The 27,737-nt window shown below is 27.1% G+C and overlaps 1 protein-coding gene across 1 annotated transcript; it reads right to left on the minus strand.

Moving 5' to 3' along the window:
* Positions 1–15,704: 15,704 nt before the first annotated feature.
* On the minus strand, positions 15,705–27,595 carry LOC132934200 (pumilio homolog 3). The gene is made up of 12 exons (XM_061000476.1): positions 27,433–27,595; positions 22,087–22,415; positions 21,798–22,012; positions 21,503–21,733; positions 21,227–21,435; positions 18,780–18,963; positions 18,595–18,723; positions 18,347–18,501; positions 17,567–17,712; positions 16,364–16,531; positions 16,206–16,296; positions 15,705–16,131 (listed from the first exon to the last, which is right to left on the minus strand). Exons 2-12 carry the CDS (start codon positions 22,400–22,402, stop codon positions 15,984–15,986), a joined length of 1,992 nt encoding a protein of 663 aa, XP_060856459.1. The 5' UTR covers positions 22,403–22,415; positions 27,433–27,595; the 3' UTR covers positions 15,705–15,983.
* Positions 27,596–27,737: the final 142 nt, after the last annotated feature.

Here is a 27,737-nt window from a genome sequence, read left to right on the forward strand (position 1 = left end):
GTTATATTTTGAATATGTCCCAGCACGCAAAATAAAGAAAATACAATTCGTCATTTGAATTTTCTGACAATAGTTTTTCTGACGATTTCAATCATGAATACTGCGTGGAAAATATTCTTATATTCCATGTTTTTGTGATTCTCAAGAGCATCTAAAAGTGTTTCACCAAATGTTCAATAAAGTATAGAATATAATATTTGAAATCTAGTTTAAATTTAAAATTATTTCATAAACCAAACAATTCTTAGGTACCTGCCTATATATTTTTATTTAAAAAAAAATGAATTACAAGGAGGAACCTAGTAGTTATGTACGTGTATATTGCATACACGCAACGTTTCCGATTGATATAAATTAAATATACGGTAAAAAATAAACTATAAATTACGAAAAACCACACAAAGAGTACGAAGACAATAACGCAGTTTTTCGCTAACTATATTATAGTGTTCTTACTTGTTTGGAGTTGTTTTATATTTTTATATTTAATATTGCTGCTATTGATATAAAATATGGTTCAAATGTGGCCTACAAATGTTAAATCAAATATAATAAAACAATATATTTTATGGTATCGAAGTGAGATAAGGAAGACTATAAGAGTGTCCAACATAGGTACCATTATATACTGCAGGGTGGTTTATTTAACGTAAGAGAGCAATTCAAAAAGAATAGATGTTTTTTTGAGTATTTTTTTTTACATGGTTTTAAGTTGTTACAAAACAACTTAATTTTTTTAAATTATATTTTTATATATTATTTTTTATCCTATAATTTTTTAAGCATTTACTTTTTTAAATTACAACACACAGTTTTAATTTAATTTTCGAAAGCAGAATATTTTTCTGAATATTTCGATAAGTACATGAAAATTGTATTTAGGACGAGTATAGTGGACTAACATTTTGCGGGGTAACCGCGAACCACTCCACTCATCAAAACTATAAAATATACTTAAGCTATAACTCATAAACTACTCGTCCAAAATTCGATTTTTATGTATCGAAATACGTTAGGTATCAGAAAAGTAAAAAACTTAAACAAATTTAAAGATTAGAAAATAATATGTTATTTTTTAACGACTAGACACCATGTAAATTTTTAATTTCAAAAACATTAAATTCCTTTCGAAATAATAAGTTTTTACTCGTTATATGCTCACCATAACAGCTTTTGGTATTTTGTCAAAACGACAAAAATCATCCGTTCCCGCCAAAATATAAAAATGCAGTTTTCGCCAATATTAAAAAAGATTTGATTCCCGTTCCACCTATTTGTACCTGCTATGTTCAAAATATTGTGAAACGACGAAAAATCAAATACAATTTATTTTATGTTTTAATTTAACACAGGTTACACAGGTTACAGGTTGCTGTAAAAAATCTTCACAGTTCTCACGTCATATATACAAATGCAATTATAATAATAATAATAATAAGTTTATTTTGCCAATATAAATTTTCAGTGATACAAGAAAGTAATAGAACAAAGTAAGAATAATTAATTATATTGACTCACTTCTAAAAAGCTAAAAGTTGTGCTAAGAAGTAAGAGTTTCTTATAACATTATAATATATAAACGAAATGACTTAGGAAATTTAATACAAAATGAGAGAAAAAAGTAAAAAAAAAAAACCTTTATTTAATTACATATATATTATTCATATAGGTATATTTGTATATATAAATAACTTAATTATTTTGATAATATGAGTTATTAGTTATTATTATATAATTTTATATTAAAAATCGACATTTAATCCATGCAAAACTATTTCAAATTAAAACTGTATAATTTTAAATTAAAATACACATTAAAAATAATAATTTTTCTTTTTTTTAAATAGGAACAACAATACATTCAACATAATATTATATAAATAATAACAATACCAAAACAAGGGTACCTATTAATTATTATACAATATACAAGTGCATTTTAACTGTTTTGTAGTCCTACGTATATTACGCATTTATCTTATAGCTTTTTAATAATTAATATTATAATACAAAGTACCTACTACGTTAGTAACACGTATTCAAATATGCATTATATTACATGCGTGGCTTTTAGTGCTAATTAATTGTAAATTTTTAACTCTTATTAAAAATTCCATATAGGTATACCTAGGTTTAGTGTATTTTATTCAAATATATCGTATATTTTGTGTGTTCAGGTGTGAATTTAGCAATGATCTCAACTTTTAACAACAGCACCGAGTGGAGAAACCGATTATCGGTTCGATGGTATCTTGAAGTTGGTAAGACCATGTTAAAGATAGATGGTACGTTAAAGATAATCGATAGAATTTGAAAGTAGGCATAGATGGTTTAATATGAATAGTACATTAACTATAATACATTTTTTTAAATTAAAATTCTATATGTTTATAATATTGTTTCAAATGCATGAAAGTTGTCAACAAATCGGTGTGCGTCAATATAAAATATGTAACATTTAGTAAAATTCCTTACGACGAAATAGGTTAGATCTTATTAGATTTTTGAATTGTCCACAAGTACAAAATATTTGCGTAATGCGGGCCACAATAATTATAGGTATTTTATAATAATATGTTCATTATCAAATTATGATTTATATCTATACATTATATTCTGTATATTATACCTATACTAGGTACCTAATTAATAATTATTACAGTATCCAATCACTCGATAGAATTTAATGCATATTATATTGCGGAAAAGGTAGAAAACTGGAAATTTCACACAATGACCAAGATCTAGCAGGCGATGTAAAGTATCAAGTTATAGTTCTTAGTTTTATTTAATATTCAACCAGACAATTCAACGATAAAATAACTTGATGTAATAAATAAACTAATAATCAAAAATACAATAAATTCCCTACCTAACGGTCTGCGATATTATATAATACGTATTACGTATACACAACATATTAATATGAAACCATCGCATCTGAATGTACTTACGCCATGATCTACTCTCATTCAATTTATGTTAGATTTCATTGTGTAACCACTCTATCGTAAACAATTGATACCGAAATAATATTCAGTGCACTTATAGGTGTGCACCGGTCGTGCACAGCCTCAAAAGCTATAATAATATATCCATTGTTCTTCTATCATAATATGGAGGAACCCAACTAAAGAACCAATCAATACCAATGGCACTTAAGCTATTATATCATATTTTTAACGGTTCTAACAAGAATACTTTTTTTATACCGTATAGGTACGACATATCATCGATTATTATTAACAGGTACCTAGGTACTAATAATATATGGTTGCTTATCGAAACCACCATGTTCACAGGCTTACTTGTCAGAACAGATGTGTATTAGTTAAAAATTAAAATACATATTATATTAATTGTATAATGACAATTGACAGATCCTTCTGTGATGAGTATTATATTCAATAGATTAAAGAATCGTTGTAATAATAATGCGTCGCATTATAAAAGCTCACGAAGAATTCAAAATATTTTATCCTAACGTTATAGTTTTGTAATTTTACTAAATAACATTTTTTTGTTAACACGAATAAGTAATATTAATAACAATAATACACGGTTTGTATTCTATTTTATGACCTTTAATAATATAATAATAATAAACTTTTTTAATCTGCCACAACATTGGATTGAAATGGACAAACATTTTTACAAAACTAAAACGTATATATTATACATAAAGGCTCACAATCTAAAATCTAACCATACCGCATGCAATAATTAATATGTATAAATAGGCACACTGCAAAATAATAATTTTAACCATATTATGTAGGTAGGTATAGGTAAAAAGGTATATGACCTGACTTAACATAACCTTTACATAATATAATGGCCTATAAATTGATGTATGAATATAAATCATAATTTTTTTACAGCTGCAGATAATAATATATTTTTTAGTGACAGTTTTTATTTTTTAGTAAGCCACCAAGGTAATAGGTAGGTACTAGGTATATACAGTCATTAGGTGTACAGACTGCAGTGGGCTGCAATGCTCCACAATGTTTGCAACATTATAAGTGAGTTAAGAGCATTCTCGACTGCAATATTTTAACTCTAGCTAGTAACTAGGGTTATGATGTTTATGCACTAAGAAATTAATTAATATATATGCAATTATATAAACTAAAAATAGCTAAATATGCAAGAATATTTTAAAATATGCATTTAAACATTTTTATATTTTAATTATTTGATAAGATGTTAAAATATATATGTATAATTACGAGTTATATGTATATCTCCGAACATAAATATAGAATTCCCGACCATAAATAAACGATGATTTGTATTTAATCAACATCAAATACAGATATACAAATTTAGTTAATTACAGAAAATTTTGTTGATATTTTGTATCGAAGTTTATAAAATAAGTGATTAAAACCAAAAAAGTGCTAAAATATGTACTTATATTCTAAATTTTAGAAAATATATACAAATATATGCCAAATAATAGTTGTTGATATTTGAATTTAGACAGCATGAAACAAATTTCTATCTAAGAATAGGTTCATGCAACTTGCATGCATATAGTTTATAGAACAACCTAAAAAAATATTAAAAACCATGAACATCCTATCTCCAAAATAATAATTAATAATATGCAATAAAATGTTGTATTATTACTATATTATATAATATACGCAGTGCCAAATTGGAAAATAAAAATAGAAGGAGAATGAAAAAAAAAATTGCGTATTTAAATTTCTTATTGATTAGGATATAATTAATTGGCGTACCCCTAAGTATTTTACGTTGACATATCTCCTAAGCATAGTAGATATAATGTAGGTACTATGTATCTAGGAATGACTGTAAGTTCTTTATCGTCATACACGTTTTATATACAATATAATATTTTGTACATAGTTCTCTATAATTTATAATATATTCTTTCTTTTATTATTATTATTATTATTATTATTATTATTATAAAGTTTTTCTGACAAAATCATCCAACTAATTGTTGCAGTGTTCATTTATTTTGTTGGTAATTTAACAATCGATCATAACAATTTATACGATTATTTACAAACATTTGTCATAGATGTCACCTACATAGAATAAATGATACAATATAGAATAGGATATAATTTGAAAAGAATGATATAAGTATAATTTTTAGTCTTAAATTTTTTATTGTAAAAATTATTGTTGTTAAGTGAGAACATCCTAATCCCCATCTACACTTGAGACGACGGCGCGGGGAATAGGCTTGTCACTTAGTTTGAAATTTTGAGCACATTTTCAATGATTTAGTTGGTGAAAAAAATTGATTCAGAGATTTTGTATGTAGGTTTTAGGTATGGGAAGTTTGTAGTCTATTATAAAGACTTCGTTCCTGACAAACCACGGCGCATTTGATATTGTTCGTAGTATTTTTGACTGAAAAACTTGAATTTTATTTATGGATTTAGCACATGCAGTTGCCCCCGATGGGGGCAGCATGGCTGTAGAATTTGTTTGTTAAGAAGTAGTGAGTATTTTCAACTTCAAGCAGTTTGACGATTGATTTAGGGATAAAGTATTTTAAGTCTTTGGTATCCTTGTTGTAGTTTTGAAGACATTTTCGGGACTGCTGGTTTTAATAATATATTCTAAATTACATCATGATGAAACAAAATTCTATCTAAGGATTAGACATAAAATAAGTGATTAAAACCAAAAAAAGGTAAAATATGCACTATTATATTCTAAATTTTGGAAAACATGCGAATAAAATATTAAAATTTTAAAATAAGATGTTTGAGTCTAGACAACACGAAACAAATTTGTATCTAAGGAGACATCATGCAATAGACAACATAAAACAACATGTAAAATCACGAACAATATAAAATTAAAATTATAACAAAACATTATTATGGGAATTGTAAAGGTTATTTAAATTAAGTTAAAATTAAATTTTTATTTTCATTTTAAACAATTTATTACATAAAATTATACTCATTATAAGTTTTGACCATTATGTTGTAATGGTCAAAATACATAAGCTAACATGTCTTACAGTATATATGTAGACATATTAGCTCCTAAACTTAATAATGTACTATATGTAGCAATGACTATATAATTTTAAAATTCCGTATCGCCGTACTTATTTTATATACAATATAATATATAGGTATATCCGTAAAGGTAGGTTCCTACTATATGTGCTGTATGTAAAATACAATGAGTTGAGTTTCCTGTAAAGCGTAGGCGAGTAATAATTTACAACGACTGTGTATAGGAACAGTGCTGATGACAGTGATTTTTAATTCTTTACAATTTTCGTCTGCAATGTATATTATAATAATATATGTACAAGTGCATAAAATATGTTCGAGTTCGACGACAGGAAATGAGGAAATAATAATAATAATTATTATTATTATTATTAATATTATTCAGATTTCGAGTGCATATTATATTTGAAAACCAACAAACCGAACACTGCAATAATATTATATACAACAACGCTATATAGATACCTACTGTGCCGATTTTATAATATTATTATGACGTAGGTACCTATAAACGCTGAAATAATGTCGTATATTATTATTACTATTTCTTGTAGCCATTAGGTATGATTAAACAATTTATTAATATTTTTCCTTTGTACTATGGTCTATGACCGCGGGCTAGGGACAGCAGCATCCGTAGAAGAATTTAAGGTGGGTGTGCCACACTAAGTTTTTTTTATCTGTGCGGCCACTTGTGGACTAGTCGTCGTCGGTTGTTGTCTACTTGCCCGCAGTCGGCAGTCACGCTGAAATTTGTCTATTTCACTATAATATTATATTATTATTTTCATTAAGTTTTTATCTCAAAATATTGTATAAAGCTATTTCCGCTTCAGGCGATCATCGTAAATCGCCACATATCATCATATATATAGCAAGTAGTAATATAACGTTACGGTATGTCGACAGACGAGTGACGACTCTGCAGATTGTATTATTATTATTATTATTATTTGATTTTTCCTTTATAAGTTACATTATAACTCACAGACTTGGGTAGTATTCCGATTGAAGTACTTTTGTCTTTTACTCTTTTGGAATACTGTTTCCCAAAATATTTAATGTTGTTTTGAATTCTAAGTAAGTAGGTACTTCTGAAAGTATTTCGAAAAATATTTATTAATATTTTACTTAAAGTATATTAAAATTACATTTTTTATTTTAATAATTATCGTTATGTTGTAAATCATACATTATCACAGTTATTTATCCAAATGCAAAAATAGCAATATATTTTTATACTGGCTAGAATTTCATATTTTTCCAATGACAATAGTGTACCTACAATTGTTTTAATATTTAGAAGAAAAAATATTTTTATAGTATTTTGAATATTTTATTCAAAATATTACATAGAATTTTTTATCAAAATATATTTGAATACATACCCGGAGCACTATTAGATTCTGAGCGAAGCGATGAATGTATTGATTTTACAATGATGTGTGTTTTTTTTTTTTTTATTTTTTAGATTCTAAGCGAAGCGATGAATGTATTGATTCTACAATGATGTGTGTTTTTTTTTTTTTTTTTTAATTTTTTTTTTTTATTTTTGTGTCTGTCATCACCTTTTAGGACAGTAAAAGTGCTTGGATTTTCTTCAATAGTAACTTTTCTGATAGGAAAGTGAATCTAGTTGGTACTTTGGGGGGTCAAAAGTAAAAATTTCCCAGTAGTTTTCACAAGCGACGTGAAAAACAAAAGAAAAATTAAGGAAAAACGGGAATTTTTACGCAAAATCTGTTTTCGAGAAAATCGATTTTGGTTTTTGGTGTAACTCTAAAACAAATGACCGTAGGGACATGAAATTTTGACTGAATGTTTATATTAGCATTTTCTATACACCATAACATTTTGAAAATATTTTGACTCTTTTTGAGCTGTTTACGGCCATTGTCAGTTTTCAATTTTTTTAGTTTTTTTTTCTATAAATATCAATAAAATTTTATCTGTTGAGTAAAAAAGCTTGAAAATTTAATAAAAGGCTCCTAGGTTATTGTTTCAAAGGCAGATGAAAAAAATTAAAAATCCTTAGTCACAGTTTTTAATTATAAGCATTTTAAGTTCAAATTTTGACAAAATACGGAAAAATCACGAAAAATAGCAAATTATTTTGATGAGAATTCATAAAAATTTTTCTTTTTAAATCTAAGATTTGAAAATGTAATATAAGATTACTCATAAGTTTGTCTACCTTTATCAAAAAAAAAATGTCTAGCAGAAACTTAAATTAAATTTTTATGAGCGTCTGAAATTTATATTTTTACAACATTTGATATTTACTCGATTTCTCATGTAACAATTTTCTTATTTTATTGTAATTAAAAAACGAATGACTGTAGATACTTGAAAATTTCACTGAATGTTTATATTAGCATTTTCTATACACCATAAAATGTTGAAAATATTTTGACTCTTTTTGAGCTGTTTACGGACATTGTCAGTTTTCAATTTTTTTAGTTTTTTTTTCTATAAATATCAATAACATTTTATTGAAAATTTAATGTAATAAGGCTCCTGATATATCGTTCTAATAGCAGTTGAAAAATATAAAAATACTTAGGCATAATTTTTTTTTATAAGCATTTAAAGTTTAAATTTTGACAACATTTATCAAATTTATAATTTATTAATTATTTTGTGGTTAAAAATGTATAAAATGTTTAACTTTTATGGCTAAAGATTGGAAATTTAAAACAAGGCTCCACGTAAATAGGTTATATATAAATTACTTTATTCACAATAATATCATCAAATATACTTGGTAAAATCATAGGCTGACTGACCGTTTTCGCTCAGAATCGTTTTTCTTATACAATGATATTATATTATTGAATTCAAATTTAACACCATCCATTACAGTGACCCACTTGTAACCTACAGTACAGCAGAGTGACATCCACTTATCCACCTTTTTTTTAATAGTATTCGAGTATTTACACTAAATAATATTGAACAATATGTTACCCAAGTCTGTTTGCGTTTATCGTTATGCAGAATTAAAATGTTATCCAAGTTTTGCGTATATCGTTATGCAGAATTAAAACGTTACACAATTTTTGCGTTTATCGTTATGCAGAATTAAAACGTTATCCAAGTTTTGCGTTTTTCGTTATGCAGAATTAAAATGTTACCCAAGTTTTGAGTTTAATTATAATAGTGTTAATACCTACCTATTAAATTTAAAAATAATAACTAATGCGGGTAGTTAATGGCCCGGACACGGAGTAGGTATAATAATATAATCAATTCTTAGATTGTTTGCATGATATAAAATGTTTCTACGAAACCAATAGACCTTTTAAATAAATAGATTTTAAAATATTTCGTTTTGTGTTATTTTTTGTTCAATGATATTCTATAAATTACGTTTTGTGATATGTTTAGTTTAATGATATTATATAATATATTTTGTTAATCATTATTTTTTGTTTTGCTTATTTGTGTTTTAATTATTTTTGATTATCGTTTTCCATTATAATTACGTTTACAAATTTCAATCGTGTTTTGTCAAATATAACGTTATAACTTATAATCATAACGTTTGCAAGTTCTGTTCCTACTTCCTACCACATATTATGATATAAACAATATTATACAACGATATTGTTGAATTTTAAATGTTAAACCTATTTGGCTATTTGTATACAAAAATTGTAAACCGGTTATTATTTTCGTATAGATAAACGATTTAAATTTTTTTCGATTTCATTACACATTATTTTTCATCGCATTAAAAACTTTGATTTTGATATAACTTTCGAATTCTTAGATGATTTTCAATGACTTTTATTAATAATATTTAAATTTGATCTCAAGCCCTGGACATTTCCCTCTAGCTTAAAAATCATATAAGGAGGAATTTACATCCACTTTCCAATTCCTCTCGCTAACCCCTGCCACCAACAATCGTATAATAAAACCATGTTTTTGGACGGAATCAAATCTATATTATATATTTTTACATGGGTTTATCATCAGACACACGCGACAGCTGTCCATCTCAGTATCTCACAGTGCGGTACTCGTCGTAAAAATATAATATATCTTAGGCCGCGGAAGTGGTATACGGCCTGTAATGGGTATACCGGTATACGTATAGGTATATAATATGTATACCTACGGTTGCTCGAGAATATAAATAATATTAGTACAATATGAGTTCGGGTTGTCTGTGGCCGCACATGTGCGAGTACCATATTGGTAGGTATAGGTGAAGGTATATACCTACCCCCGTAGCCGCTATACCATAGTACTATACCGTGCTGTAGGTATTTGTACATCCGTCTGAAGGCAATATCCATTATATTATTGGACGCAAACGATGAACCCTCGCAGTTTCCGGCCGTGCGAAAGTGTTCGAACCGTATAAGGGATGGTTGGTTTCCTATACATGCACATCTACCTATAATATTATAATAACGTATATTATAGTGTTCCTCGAACCCTACCGTGGGCGCCAAACAAACACCTGTTTGAACCCCGCGGGGTGCTGCTGCTGTTGCAGTATACTTTCAGCCGGGGCACAATTTCAATGAAGAAGGTGCTGCAGAAGCACTCCTAGTTTTTTCAATTAGTTTTATAATATAATCATGAATAACACAATGAGCAACTTCCCCCCCCCCCTCTTCTATAACATCGTTCAATAATCATAATACATATATGTACAACAAACAAAATAATAACTATATATTTACCGTATCTACATATTATTTTATTAATGTAAAATATAAGAGCTATTATACTGACCTACATACATGGCATACGTTTATAAAATATAATGTATTATGACTAGGGTTCGGATTTGAAGGTAATATCATCAATAAAAAAAGCATTTAATTTATATAAATAAGCAATTCAAAAATATATTACAAAATGAAATATAACAACTAGTTGGTATTAAAAAAAAAAATCACTACCATGTACTTTGATAAGCTGTCTTCAGTAAAACACCGATGGTTTGGGCTCAAAATATTTTTATACATAGAAAAGGATATTTCTACGTCCACCGAAGTTAAAAATTATTAAACCACAATGGCGGTCGATGAATGCAGACTGACGAACAATCTTGAACATACGCATTATGAACATATTTTAATCTTTAAATAGGTAGTACCGCGGGTACTTTTATGGCCATACCAAATACTCCATAAGACGCTAATGGATAGAGTATTCAGCGATATCGATAAATATCAAGCTCTTATCTATTTGTACTGATAATAATATGTAAGCTGTGTATAAAATAAATTATTAAATCAACTGAAAATTAAACACAAATAAGGCATATTTATAAGTAAAAAAAGCAAAAAAAAATACATCCATCGCCTTAGAAATTAAACGAAACACACTTTTGTATAAAAATTATTTTTCTATTATGATTATTAAAAGAAATGCATTGCCTTCAAATCCGAACCCTATAATTATGACTTATACGAGGGTGCTGATTTCAAAACTGAGAGCCCTCAACTTACGCCGATTCCTGCAGTCATTTATAATACTCTTTGCGTCAAAACATGTAAATTGGCTATATAAGACGCCAAAAGTTGTAGTACACCACAAACACCAAATTTACAATAATGTAGTATTTACCGGAGACATGTTTAAAATATTACAATCGTCAAAACATTGTAGACGTGTTCATTTTTTCTCTTCTTTATTTTTACTGATGTATGATTATAAGACGTACTACTATAAATATAAGGTACTCATTGGGTCACTTCGTTATCATGTCTTAATGAAAATGATAAAATTGTTAAAAAATTATAAAACGTTAATGCCTAGTTATTTAAAAAATATTAACAATGCCTCATTAAGTTATTAAACATGCCAGTGGCAGCATAATAATAGGTGGGTGCAAATATTTTTAAAAATGTAAACATTTACATTACAAAATTTAAGAAAAAATATGACCTACAATAATATATTGTATTTATGGTGGTCAATGAAATTATATAATATGAATAATGTCGTAAAAAAAGGAAAACGATGTCAAAAACAAAAAAATGCATTTATAGCTAAAAATTCAAAATTAAATGTAAGTAGGTACCTACCTACTTATTTTATAATATACAAAATTAATGAAGCATGAAACAAATTTGTAGCTTGGTTAACATTGTGTAGGTATGATAAAGTTACAAAAATGCAAAATTCATTAGCGCATCCTACCTATCTGTAGTAGGTAAGTAATAATAATGACTGGTGAAGTCACCGCAAACTTACCAAACATATTATATCTGCTACAGCTTTATTCATATTTGCATCACAATCCACCCTAACACACCAAACACTGACCTAACGGTTTGCAAAAAAACATAATATACCCTTTTAAAATGTAGGTGAGAGTAAATACACATATTACCAATATTGTAGAAGAGAAGTTAATTTATGTCTGTATAAAAGTCAATTTTAAATATTTTAATTACTAAACTCAATAATTCAAATTGTGCAAGTAAAATATCGCAAGTTTTAGAGTTAAATATTGGACTTTGAAAATAAAATATCGAAAATCGACTCCTATACAAGCCTAGATAAACTTTTTCTCTTCAATTTGTATAATATAATATGTTCATACTGTAATGTCACTCAGTAAGCTATATTATTGGAAATGCGTAACCAAGTTTCAGTGTTTCACTAAAATTCACATTTGTAATATAGCGTGTAAAATGCTGTGTTACTGGCATGTGCGTGCACGTGCGGGTGCGCTTCGCTATTTATTTACACACTTATAGTAATGATTCAAAATTGCCCATATTGAACTCCTTAGAAACGGTCAGTATGCTTAAGTCCCCTTAAGAGGATACCGCACTCACCGTCTTACAAGGGCGAAACGTATCAAATTGTTTTCAAACTATTAATACGTAATTTTACTGAAAATTCGCTAATAGTTATTTGTTTTCGCTAAGCTTGTTGATTCCTTTAAGAGGACGCTACACTACACGCACAAGCGTGCGCACGGGGTAGTCATGGTAGGCACTTGACTACTCTGAAACTTTCCCCCCCCCCTTCAATATTCAATATTATTATTATGATAATAATTTATAGTCAATCATAAAATACTTTTTACTATGGTAAATGTAGTTAAATGAGTTTACCCCATCCAAATTAGTATTTATAACTTAGGTGTGAATATGTATATATTATATACGTAATACGTGTGTGTGTTAATGTGTTATGTAATTGTGTATGACTACCCTGCCAGAAATTCTGAGCACGCTCATGACTACACGCATGTGTTGTGTCCGTCTTACAAGTGAGTAACATGGCAAATTTACGCTCAGCAGATCATGTTCAGCTCCGTTAGTTTAAAAATTAGAGTGAATCGACCAATATTATGAAACTTGATGGTAAGAACATTGTCTGTGTGCGTATGTTGGTTTTTTACGATAGTTCAATTTTTTTAGCAAGTTATGCGTATATAATATAACGTAAATAAAAAATGCTCATAACTCACTTAAAAACTGAATAATCGTAAAAAACCAACATACGCGTATACAGATAATGTTCTTACCATCAAATTTCATAGTAGGTCAATTCACTCTAATTTTTAAATTCATGGAGCTAAACGTGATCTACTGAGCGTAAATTTGCTATGTTACGCACTTGTATTACGGATACAACACATGCGGGCGTGCTCTTAAAGGAAGCAACAAGTTCAACGAAAAAAATTGTTATGAAAGCATACCGAATTTGTAGTAAAATTATTAAGTTTGGAAATATAATAAATAATAACCTAATAAGAAATTGTGTGTGGATGGGAACGCTGCACTTTTGATCATTGTAAAACCGATAATATGTTCCCAAAAAAATAAGGTACCTATTAATGAATTCTGCTTGGTTAAGTTAGGTTTAGGTTGATTTAGGTCATTATGCAAATCTCGGCAGATGTAATTTTAAGACCTGAAGAAAGAGGTTTAAGGTAGGTAATCTTATTTTACACAATCTATTAGTAAATGTAAATGTATTGTAAATGTCTATAAAGCACAGGTGTTGCTGGGTATCGATGCTATAGCAACACTCAGTGGTGGTTTTTGGAATGATTTCAAAGGGTTATTTTTTTACCTACTTAATTTTCTTATTTAATTAATTTACATTTCATCAATGACTAAAGCATGTGATGCAAATTTATAGGTAGGCACTTTTGTCCTGATTTTCTTAGATCTTCAAACCCTTCAATTTCATCTAGTACTATTTGTTATACTCTATTGACTTTATCATTAAAACTTTGTCTAATAGTATAATACATATTTTCCCATCACACGTGAAATTTTATTTTTTTATTTCTATTTGTTTAATTGAGCAACCGGTTTCATAGCTTTTTCAATTTAATCAACGCCCTACTGTACTGTACTCATTAGGTAACACAATTCCATTTTTCACATATTATATTTATATTTATAAGTCGACAGTGATTTTGAATAAAATGATAAATGAAAAATGATCATTAATTGTATAAGTTGCATTGGTACTTATTAAAGCTTAAGAATTAAGAGATAGAAATTTTGTTTTTTTTTGTTTAAAGAAAAAAGACTAATTATGGTTTTATTTGTTTTGTTCTTTTTTTAGTTTTTTTTGTTATAATTTTTTGCAATTTTTCTAGTAATAAATGATTTTTTTAGAATACGCATATTAAGTTTGATTTTTTTTAAATATTAGGAAGATTTAATAGTTTGATACCCAATAGTTAGTTGCTGATAATATAGGAAATGTAGAACTGTCAAATGTATGTTGAGCTTCATTTCGATTCATAATTTGGCCATCACCATTATTACTATTGGGTGTTGATACTTTAAAAATTTAGGGTGAAGGTACACACATTTTTAATGAAAGAAAAATTTACTATAAATAAAACTACCGTTATTAAGTGCATTTTACCAATTTTGTTAAGTATAATCAATGCAGCTGCCCGCCAGTGCCAAAACGAAGATGGCCAACACAATAATGTCACAGATACATTTAAATTCTCCTGTGATCTATATCAATTTCGTATAAACGTTAACTTTAAATGGTTATAAAATAAAATAATGCTCATATATTTTTGGTATATTTAAATTGCTGTAAGAATAACTTATGTAGAACCTATGTATTCGATTTGCAGTTTTCTACTCACAAACAAAAATGTATGCAAAATAAAATGTAATATAACTCTTTACTTAATGGATTTATAATTTTGTCTGCAATGTGCATAACTAAAAGAAAAAATATGTAAAAAGTCCAAACATCTAACTTAAACATGTGATCATATACAAAAAACTTATAATGAGTGATGATATTTGATACTTCTTAGTTAATCTGGCGGGAAAAGACAATAATATGTACTATTATCTAACGCTTAGATTCTAAGCATGTGGTGTAGTTAAATATTAATTCCTCTATTATCTTAAAACAAGAAAACTTAATACAAGATAAGACGAACTAACAAACTAAAAACTGCAGACCTTATTGCACACAGAGTATAATTTAAATTATAAAAATAATAATGTTAGAATAATCACACAATCTAAAAATAAATGATGTTGTAAACGTCAGTCTTGAGAAGATGTTTTTATTGTAATTAAAAAATCAATCATAATCATTAGAAATGTTTTTCAGTATCAAATAATGTAAAGTCAACTAACTTATGGTTTGATGTTGTCGTTTTTTATTTAAATTAAAAATTGAAAGGGGAATAGATTTAAAAAAAAATAGATGTAATGCTTTATGTCAAAATGTAATTGTTCAAAAGTAGTCTAACATTTGGATAGTATCCTTAAGCAAAAATCATTTATAACAAAAGAAAAACGCAACAATATACATTGAGTATTCACTAAAAATTGTTTTGATTTGTAGATACAAATTGAAGATAATAGGAAAATGTGATTATTAATTTATACATCCATAAAAATACATATCTCTATTTCTTATATGCATTATTACGTTTTTTTAATTGCTTAATGTCTAAAATTAAAACATTTGTTAAAAAGTAAAATATTAATTTTTGACAGAAGCTTCGGAGTTTAATTTGGTCACTAGAATTTTAGCACCAGAAAATTTTTGTTTCTTTAACAAATTAATCATTGTTGTTGAAATTGATGATTTTATAGTTTCTACAGCCAACTGGACATCTGATTCAATCATTCTGAAATATTTTAATTTATAATAAATATCAATTGCTAAATCATAATATTGTTAATTTAGCATGCTATTACTCACGCGATAAGCAAAAAACAAGCACGGTTACATTGAATCCATGATTCTAAAGTGTCAGCAGTAATAATAGATGACAATATTTCAGAAAATGTAGCTAGAGAAATAAAAAAAAACAATAAAATATTATTAAGAAATAATTTTAACTATAAAATGTGTCATACTTTCATTATTTTTCACTAGAATCTTATCATGACCTATTATCTTTCTCAACACCATATGAAGACCGGAGTGTTCGTACACAGGAACTTTTACGTCTTTATCCTCTACTTTATTGTTGGGATCAATTAGATAGTTGGCTACTGATGTCATAGCTTCTTTCAATTTGTCTCCTAATAAGCAAACAAAAATTGAATGTTAAAAATAATTTAATTTAAAAATAATAATAATGGGGCGATAGTAAACTCTCTCAGGGTTACTCTAGTATTACCTGACGGAAACATGTAAACTCTCCAGTCTGCAATAACTTTATTCGTACATTATAATTTAATGTTTAATATAATATGAACATACAATTTTTTTAATTTTATATATCTTTGAAATTTATTTAAAATATGATAAATAATAAAAATAATAATAATTTCAAATTAAATTAACTTTTAAATTTTACTTTTATAATTATAATATGAACATTCAATTTAAAAAACTTGGAGAGTTTACATATTATTTTCTTTAAGTAAACATAATGTTAACCTAGGAGAATGTACAAATTTCCATCAGGTAAACATTACGTTGATCCGGAAGAGTTCTGGTTAATTCAGGTGCAAAGCCCGTGTATAATCTCAGATTCACTGAGAAATTGTACAAGCCTTAATCAAAGATAAAAATATAATATGTTATTATAGTTGTCACCACCACATTGTTGTTAACAAACATTATTGCAAGGTAGTGCCGTAACATACACACTAAATGACTTAAAAATTAGCAAATTCTATTTTGACATGACAATTGTATACTCAGTTCCTATAAATTAGGTTGCATCGAGTTGGGTTCGAAAATCATTATAGTCATAAATTGTGTATTAAGTTGTCTAGGTGAATAAAATATTTTGTCAAAATTGGTTACGAGAGTGAAGAATTATGTGATCAAATTGCTTTTTTAACAATTATTAATTAAATTTAAAAAAAAAATCTAGCAAATGAGAAAGAAAACATTTTTAACCAAACCTATAATAAACTATTCAAAATTATGCACAGTTAGCTATTTAGCTACACTTATTAAAGTTTATCAATCATACCTTATAATAATTTAATATTAATATTTTATAAACCATATTATAAATATATAATGCACACATTGTATATCTGTACAAATACTCAAATTACAATTATTTAATTACTTTAACAGAATATGAACTAATTAATTACCACTTCCTGATTTCAGAATTCCTAGTAACACCATTGCAATTGACCCGTTACTTAACCAGAAGTTTGGATTATCTTGAACGTGCTGTAGAAAACGATCAGAAACTGCGCTCAAGAGTTCTTTTACTCGCACATCGTCATCTTTTTTACTGTTAAATATTAAAAATAAAACAATTAGTGTAAAAAGTTAAAAGACAATATTCAAACAATTTTTTTTTACATTCATATGATTAACAAATAAATCAGAGTACATTTTTAAAAATATTCAGAAGTAGAAAAAAGAAAAATGGTCATTATACTTTTTAGAATAGAAGAGAAGAAATCAGATTGTATTACTTTGTAAAAAAAATATAGATACTGTAATAATTATTGTTAAACCAAATTAATATGTAAAAAAGTATAAAACTTAATTGCTTATTTCCTTATTTCTTAAAAATTACATAAATGGTAGCATTCATGGTTTCATGAGGTAAAAAATGTATCAACTTGTACAAAATTAATGTTTGTAATGAATACATAAAAAAGAATTACATTATAACAATATAAGATATAAAAAAATTCTAATCGAACCATTTATAGTATATTTTGTACTTTTATGTTAGACAAATTTGTATTAAAAAAAAATCACAGTTCCAGCTTAATTATGTTTAGATTTGACATGAGAATTGTAATAAAATACCAGTATAGTTGAACTTTATACTGCTAATATTTATTTCCCAAGGAAATAATACAAGATGTAAACTAAGTTATAATCATAAATCATAACTATTAATTAAATATTACCATTCTTTAATTGATTCTCCTTTTTTTAACAATTCAATGTCTCGAGGATGAAAATATGAAGAATCTCTCCAAGCTACCAATGATAATATAACCCTACGGCCATATTCATCAGTTGCAATTGTATCCATATTTTTTAAAATTTCAGGAATAATCGTCTGAAACCATATGGTAAATTCACATAAGATAATCATTAAACTATTGATTCTATAAATTATTTTCTACTAACTGTCAAAAATTTCAGTTTTTACCTTTTTTACAAGAACTGTATCATCAACAGAGTCGAAAAGAGCTAATAAAATTAAATATCCATATTCTGATGTGGCCAAATCACGGGTAGAAGCAGTAGTCTTGATTTGTTTCAATATAGCCTTTTTTTCCTAAATACAATATTGCAATTAATATCCAAAGATTAATATTTTTTAGAGTTTGTTACCTTAGAGTTTGCAGACCATATAATGTACATAGCAAGGTGACAACCACTTTTGGATGTATAAAATAGTTCAATTGGGAATTCTTTAAGTGAAGTGAATAGTTCATCACAATCCTTTCCACCAGTATATAAAATGTATTCATATATTAAATTATGAACTAATGTTGTCTGCATGGAAGTCTTTTGCCTAAAATAATACACAAGATATAAATATTAAGTAATATGAGATCTCCTTAGAGTGTTATTTAAAATTAGTAGATTAACATCAGGCATGTAATTATTATAGGAATATTAGCCCAAGGCTAAGCATTGACGAGTTAATAAATTAAAAGTTAAGGTAATTTCAACTTATTAGCTTAAATTTGTACCTATATGTTTTAATTCACTTAACTTTAACTTGTTTGCCTCCACATCAACTAAAAATCAACTTATAATTTTCATATTATCCAGAAAAATATTTTACAGTTTATAATAATTATAAAGATACCTATTTTATAATTTTATAATAATTATTGTAAAATATAGAAAACATCAGAAAAAAATGTTATAAGTATTTATGAAGAATTTTGTATTTATAGATAAAAACTAATTCATCATATTAATCACTAATAATAATGGGAAACATTAGCCACCCAAATAAAGACATTAATATCCTCGTGCCCACAAATAGCATTTATAATACAAATTACTATAGATTGTGGCTGTTTAAATGTATATTTACCTATCATAAAGGTACTTATAATAGTATATTGTACAGTTTTACAGTTTCTTCACTTTACACTTATTACACTGCTGCAGTATTATTTAATATTCAATATTTATTTCTTACTGCAATCAGTCTACTTATTGCTAAGATATTTTTAATAACCTAGGTAGTTATTTGTTTTATCATTTTCTTTAGATTATGTAAATAATTACATATTATATTGTGGTTGCATTAACTATAAAAGGGAAACTAAGCTCATGGTGCAAAATAAATTATATATCTATATATACGATTCATAAATATGAGTAGTAAATATAGTAGTTTTTCTTATATATACATTTTATTAATATTTGAGTAATTTATTTTGTAAATTATAAATGTGAAAGAATGCATTTTAATGATCCTCAATGTCTGAAATATGAGTTATACAAATTCTACACATTTTAAAATACATAAACAACAATATATGCATTCTCATTCATTAGGTAAGTATATTAAATTACTGCCAAAGTAATTATTATGTTTTGTTTTTTTTTTTAATAACTCTATTTTAATAATTTAAGTTTATGGTATTTATTAACTAGATTTTATCTTAATCAATGTGTTCAAAATGCCTATTAATTAAATTTTTTAGTTTTTAATTTAAATAAAAAAAATAAAAAATAGTTAAGAACTGAGTTGAAACATTTCATTAACTTGCCTAGCCCGGAATATTACTGCTGTTACAGGGATTCAATCTCAGCTGTTTTCTAAAAACAGATTTTATTAAATGACACTCATAAAACCTATCTTTTATATTTATTTATACTTAAAAATATATTTAATATGTTTTAGATTTTTAGAGTTAAACGCAAATTATATTTTGTAGATAATATTTTATGTAGTAAAGATTCTAGAAAGTAGAAGTTAATATAACATAAACAAAGGAGAAAAAAGTAAATTATTTCATGAATACTCAACATCAAACTGTTTACAATAAAATAGTTTTTGGGATTGAAAAATTCTCAAATTCGTTTAAAATATCATAATAAAAACAAGGATATCAATCAGATTTTTCAATTAAATAGCTTTGTCAAGTATTTATTTTAAGCAGTACTGACTAATTTCTTAGAATTTGTTTTAATATTTTGAGTTGCTGTATTTATAACTTAAAGTTTGTAAAACAAGAAATATTTTTACTTGAGCACATATTCTTAAGTAATTTCATAACTATCTCCAGTGTGCTCCAAAAAGAAAAATATTAGTTTTAAAAATATTTACACCAGACAGGCATTTTATAAAATAACTTTGTTAAAAAGGCGCTACACCCACATGCGATCTCTCTGTCTTACAAATGCATAACATATCAAATTGTACACTCAGCAGATCACACTTAGCTCAGTTGGTTTAAAAATTAGAGTGAATTTACTTCTTATAAAATTTAAAAGTAAGAATATAACTTAGTGAACATCATAAGTTTTTATTTTAATTTTAATTTTGAAGCAAGTTATGAGTATTTTAAAATGCACAAACAATTTGCAATATTAAAATAATCATAACTTGCCTTAAAACTAAATATAAAAAATACCTAATAGGTTCACTACAATATTCTTACTTCTAAATTTTATAAGAAGTAAATTCACTATAATTTTTATACCAACTGAGCTAAGTGTGATCTGCTGAGTGTACAATTTGATATGTTATGCATTTGTAAGACACAGAGATTGCATGAGGGTGTAGCGCCCTCTTAAAATTTGATTATTACTTTAAAACAAATTTTCTAATGTGATCTTTTGTCTTTGCAAGTATAATGTCTTTTGTGTTTGGTGAATTCTTCAATACTTCAGTAAATGATAATACATTGGGTGAATCGCATAAAATACTAGATGCACCATATAACTCATGCATCATTGCATTCTGTTGTTCCTGTGTCGCATAAGTTGTATAAATCAAATCCATGATCTTAGCAGAGTTCTAAACAATTGTAAATTTCAAAATTAAAATATGTTTAACATCATATATTTGTTACAATTATACTTACAGTATGCAATGTAAATGTATAAATTTTTCCCTTGAGAGAATTAATTATGATTTTACGCTGTTCTGCATCACCTTGTTTCAGCATATTTTTAACACATAAGCATGCATACTTGGAAAGTAACATTTTTGGGACATGTTTTATTAACTCATTTATGACTTGTGAACGAATTTCTGGTGTTCCTAGTTTCAACATCCATTGAACTATACGAGCAGTGTCATGTGAAAAAACCATCTATAGAATCAAATATAAACTTTTTATAAATATGATACATAAATTTAAAATGTATTAAACTTACTGTTTCTAAATGTGATTTAGAGAATTTAAAAAGTTCATTTAATAGAGTTTCCTTTTTTTCTTTAGGACAATCATCACGACGCACACTTTCCCAAAGCTTTTTAGCTTTTACAACAGCTTCATAAAATGGGCATTTTTGTGTTTTACGTTTAAGCCGAAGCTCTTGTTTTTCTTTTTTAAATTCTTTCCAATTAGGTTTTTCAGTAGGCTTGTCTTCTATAAAATATAATAATAATACATATACAATTTAAAAAATAACATTAATTAAGCCCTAATCAAAACATGCATACCATTTGCCGTATTAGATTTTCCTTTAGTTTTCTTAGATGATTTATGCTCATTATCAGATTTTATTACTGTTTTCTTAGATGATTTATTCTCTTTATCAGTTATTGTTACTGTTTTCTTGATGGCTTTAGTTTTTTGTTTTTCAATTTTTATTTTTCCAGGGTTTTCAGCAATGTCTAGTTCTTGGAATCCAGATTCAACTGTATCAGCATCTTCAGATGTTAATGATTTAGTATAATCAATTGAATCTTCAGTACTTAGTGTTTTTGGTTTTTTTTTAATACTATTTTTAGTAGACGAAGTTCGTTTCATTGTCATTTTTTTAAAAAGGCTGAAAAATAATAAATTATGAATTAATTAAATGTCATAAGTTAATAAAAATGTGTTTTTTTCAATTTAATAGTTTAACAATTATAAAATAGCATGAAACAAATTGTATTATAGTATAAAACTTAAAATAAACCTGTTTAAATTGTGTAAAAAAAGTAATGAATTTTTTTTCTTCACATTTTCATTTAAAAATAATAAAAACAAAAAATGGTACGAAATGACAATAAATAATTCTGATAAGATCTACAATTTATTAGGTTTTTTATACAATTTTTTTTCACATTCATTTAAAGTTTGCAAAAAGAATTATTGTTTATTATTTTGATATATGTACTTGTAAATATAAGGTATTTTATGTATATTTTCATTTAAGTATCATTTAAGAAGATGTCACACATGATGTAGCATATGTTGCTCAGTCTTACCATTGCAAAATATGGCAAATTTTTAAATTATAAGAATCCATTTTACTCTGTTATTTATAATATTAAATAAAATTGACCTATTATCAAATATTAAAGGTATGAATTTAGGGCGCGACCTAAATTTTCTTGATATTTTAATTTTGAAGCAAGTTATAAACTTGAATAAAAAACACCTTAACTTTAAATTTTGATGATTCAATTCGCTCTAATATAATAAAAGTTTGGATTATTCTTAACAAAAAATTTTGTGTGTTACGTATTAGTAAGACGGAGTCCACACATGCTACCCGCTTTCCCTGAATTTCCTCTTAGTTAAACCATTGATGTTGAAATTCAAATTTTAAAGCGAGTGTTAAGTTTTATATATTGATGGCACATTTAAAAGTTGCCCCAAACTATTCTATCAATTATTTAATATTCATGGTGCTAAGTATACTACCTAAACTCCTTTAGAATTTTTTTTACTAACAGGTAAGACTAGGTATATTAATATATAAATATGCGTTTGATAATTTATTAGAAAAAATGAATGAATTTAATTTAAATTTTGCTCAAAACAAAATGTATACAGACTTCAAACAAGTTGTACAATTAGCTATCAATCACACTGAAGAAAAATTCAAATTGTTGGTCTGTCTACAGTTTTAAAAAATATATCTGAAATTAAAAAATGTTTGAAATTAATTTTTGGTCTTTCATTTTTAAAACCGAATGAGGTTAATAACTGTTTTTATGAAGACCAATGGCAATGGCTATAAAACCTAATGATCAAAGAAAAGATGATTTTTAAAATTATTTTGAAAAAAATTATATTTTGCTAGAATGAAAATTTCAACCATCAATATGGGATGAGATTTCAAACTCATTAATGCGTAGTATTGTGTACCATTAACACATATAAATCGTTTGACTCAAAATTAAATGGGATGTTTTATTCATCCCAACATTATCCTGTTTGTAGAAATTAACCAATTTTATAGAATCAATAAATACATTTTAGAACAATAAATTAAAATTAAAATAATTAATATTTTTAACCATACCATTTATATAAATGACAGTCCTCAAGTTTGTAAAAGTAGCAAGTAAAATATGTATATATCAATTATTAACTAGGAGGCAACTCGTACATGTCGTGACAATACCACAGACGCAACACGGACAAAATATCATTTGTGGACGCAATTTAAATGTGATAAATGTGACAATAAAATATAAAAGTATGTATTTACAATAAAATTAGTTTCCTACTTATAACTTATAAACATTAAGCTACAAATTATAATAGACTTAACTAACAACACTCTACTATTATAATAGTACTCAGATACTAACACTGAAAAACTAACTTTTTTCATTTTTATGAACATTTGAATAATTAATAATATGTACCAGTTCTAATTGTACAATTATTTACAGTAAAATATATTGGTTATAAGTAAAGCTCGGATTTTATAGCAAAATAAATCCTTAAAAAAGCATTTAATAAATTTAATTCTAAAAAATGTTTTGCAGATTCAAATTTTTTCAATGATTCTTTGTGTTTTTCTCCGCCTGTATGTTGTTGAACGTTATATTTTTTATCCAAATTTATTTTGACTTCACACAATTTACAAAATATAATATTTCTGTCAGTCATAAGCACATTTTCACCAAATTCTCTAACGATTTTATTTAATTTTAAATTTAAATTTTTAACTTTTGGCATTTTGACAATTATAGAGAAATTATTTAGTACACTATACATCACTGATAGTTGATTGATATTTACCGGTCAACTAAAGTAATAGAACGTGCTATAAAAATAAGCAGATATAATTCAGGTAATTTTCCCTTTCCTTGAGTCGTAAATACAACTATGGATAATTGTGGATAAAACTATACAATTTCGGCACAATAACGACAATTATTTTATCAGTCATACATTTATTACTGGTTTTTTCACTGGTTTTATAATTTCTGGTAATAATAAATAAGTACATACGGTTAGAAAAAAAAATTAATTAAATTACATTTTAAAAATTTTTTTAATTCTACTTAGCTCTAGTTTAGTCAATTTTGGGTTTAAGACACAAGTTGATACATCAAAATGGGTTGAAAAAAATCGATAAACCCGAATATGGTATTTAAATTACAGGTTGCCATTTAAAAAAACGTAAGTTTTATTGCGCATGCGCAAGATACACGAGTTAAAAATATTGTAAGTCATAGAAATGTACGATCCATTAGTCTAGTTTAATGTCCAGCAAACAGAATTGAAAAATATTAACATGGTAATGAGTGGTAAAGTGGCCCCTGTTTTTTGGGACACACGGTATAAGAATTATCTTTCTATCACACTCCCCCCAAAAGTAGCATTTGCTACAAAATCTGAGCCTTAGTTATAAGTTAACTTTAAGGGACCAAGAATCTTCTTTGATATTCTCTATGAAAAGTTATAAAATTACAAATAATTGAAAACTGTTTTTTAGACAATAGGTACTTACATTTTATTTTTTTTAAACTTTTGAGGAAACTGAGCTATACATAAACTGGTAAACAAAATGTGTGTGGGTTATATAGGAGTATTAACATGAGTATTAGTAATATATAAATAACTCAAAATAATTCATATATGAACAATAATGATGATTATAATTCCTATTTGATTGATTTTTTATAACAGTAGAAAAATAACTATAAAATATAGATTTTGTCTGGGCATAAATATTAATTCATTTTCCATATATCTCAATGATATAAACTTTCAAATTCAAGCCCTTTAAGAGGACGCAACACTTAGTGTATTTGTTGTCTCCGTCTTACCAGTGCGTAACATAGCGAATGTACGCTCAGCAGAACACTTGTAGCTTTGTTAGTTTAAACATTAGAGTGAATTGACCTATTATGAAACTTTATGGTAAGAACATAATCTATGTTTGAACATTGGTGTTTTTTTTTTTTTTTTTTTATTGGGTAACCCGCGGCAACATAGACCATTGGGTGTGGGGATGGCACTGTAGGTTTTTTTTATATATTGGGTAGGGTGATACACGTGCAGAATTTCTAATGGGGCACCCGCAGGTTTCTGCCGTGCCCCGGGGTGGAGGGATGGCGGCACTTGTTCTCCGGACACCGTGACTTGCACGGAGAAAAATGCCGCCCAGTGGTCGAGGATCGAACTCGGACCGGCTGTGCCGAATCCGTCGCGTTAGACTGCTCGGCCACCTCGTCCCCCCATTGGTGTTTTATAATAATTTAGTTTTTAAGTGAGTCATGAGCATTTTTTAATTTACGGAATATTATATACACATAACTTGCTAAAAATTGAACTATCATAAAAAATCAACATACAAACACAGATAATTATCTTACCATCAAGTTTCATAATAGATCAATTCACTCTAATTTTTAAACTAACGAAGCTACACGTGTTCTGCTGAGGGTAAATTTGCTATGTTACGCACTTGTAAGATGGAGACAACAATTACCAGTGTTACTTTCTCTTAATGTAAGCAAAGTAACTAAGGGGAAAATATTATGTAATCAATTATTCAATTACGATGTCACAATAAGTACCTACTTTTTTTAGTTATTATTAATAGAGTATGTTAAAATATAAAATAATTAACTATTAAATTTATTCCAATTACTCCAATTCAAACAATTAAAGAATTTCCTTAATGTTAGATGGCCATTGTAAATAAAGTAATAACCAACTCAACCATCAAAATATTAAAAAAAGTAATAACTATTAAAAATAATGTTAAATTTTCTATTGTTACTACCTACTGCATGCTCTAACCAGTAACCTAACATTTGTATATTACCCATTAAAAATAAATGCTGTATCCATTTTATTCAAATTTTATAGATAAATATTATGAATGTAATTTTAAAAATCCAAACTAAGTGTACAACAAAAAAATTAATCTGTATAGTTTATGGTGACATCTTTTTTCAGTCTTCCTGTATACTTTATGAAGTAGATAAAAATAAACTAATTAGGCTGATTCTTGGTACTATGTTGAAATGGAAGACTTTTTAGCAAATTAAAATAATTGCATTTAATGAACTAAAGATATATTACAAAAACCATTTATGGAAATTCATATAAATGGGTTAGATAGAAGGCAAAAATAGTATTCATCAAAATTGTAAAAAGAGCAGTAAGTAAACAAACATTTTTTTTTTATCGAGGTGATTTAACTTATACCTACATTTTATAATTTAAAACACCCGGATAATTAATGTAAGATTACTTGGATGTTTTGTGAATTCAAACTAGGTATCTTACAATATTTCATGTTTAAAAAAAACTGACAAAACAGCAACGGAATGGATTGGAATAGGTTGACACTATGTGTACGAACAGCCCTGTTGTGCGCACATTCAAGTTGCATTCAGTTGCAAAACTTAATCCCAAAATATATTCCAAACAAACAAACAGAGCCTGAAAACGGTCAATAGAATAGCTTCTACATACTCCCAATGGTTGGACAATACCTGTAGAAACCGTAAGTTATCTACAAGTACAACATTATAAAACGCGAAGTCCATCAGAATTAAAAGTTATCGAATGAACTAATGAACGCACACACGTTCGGTACTTACTAGACAACCGAAGTTGGAGTTTGGATACGATCGTTTGAGCAGGCGAACGATGAGAATTTCAAGTAAGAGCAGCGCGGGCAACGAAAATTTGTTTTCTCGCGAATCAACAGAGCCGACCATGTGGATGTGGATGAATTAATATTTATCACGGGCCACAGCGTGTTTCGTGAAGTTTTGTCGTTTAGTTTTTGTTGTGAGAACGCCCGATAAGAACCCGAGATAACGATCCAGTATTCCGGCGACAACCTCCGATCGAGTAGATCGTGGTTACGTGGTCGAACGACGTTTGTCGATCACTACAAAAT

This window comes from Metopolophium dirhodum, chromosome 1 (genome assembly GCF_019925205.1).
Source record: "Metopolophium dirhodum isolate CAU chromosome 1, ASM1992520v1, whole genome shotgun sequence".
Lineage (NCBI taxonomy): Eukaryota > Metazoa > Arthropoda > Insecta > Hemiptera > Aphididae > Metopolophium > Metopolophium dirhodum.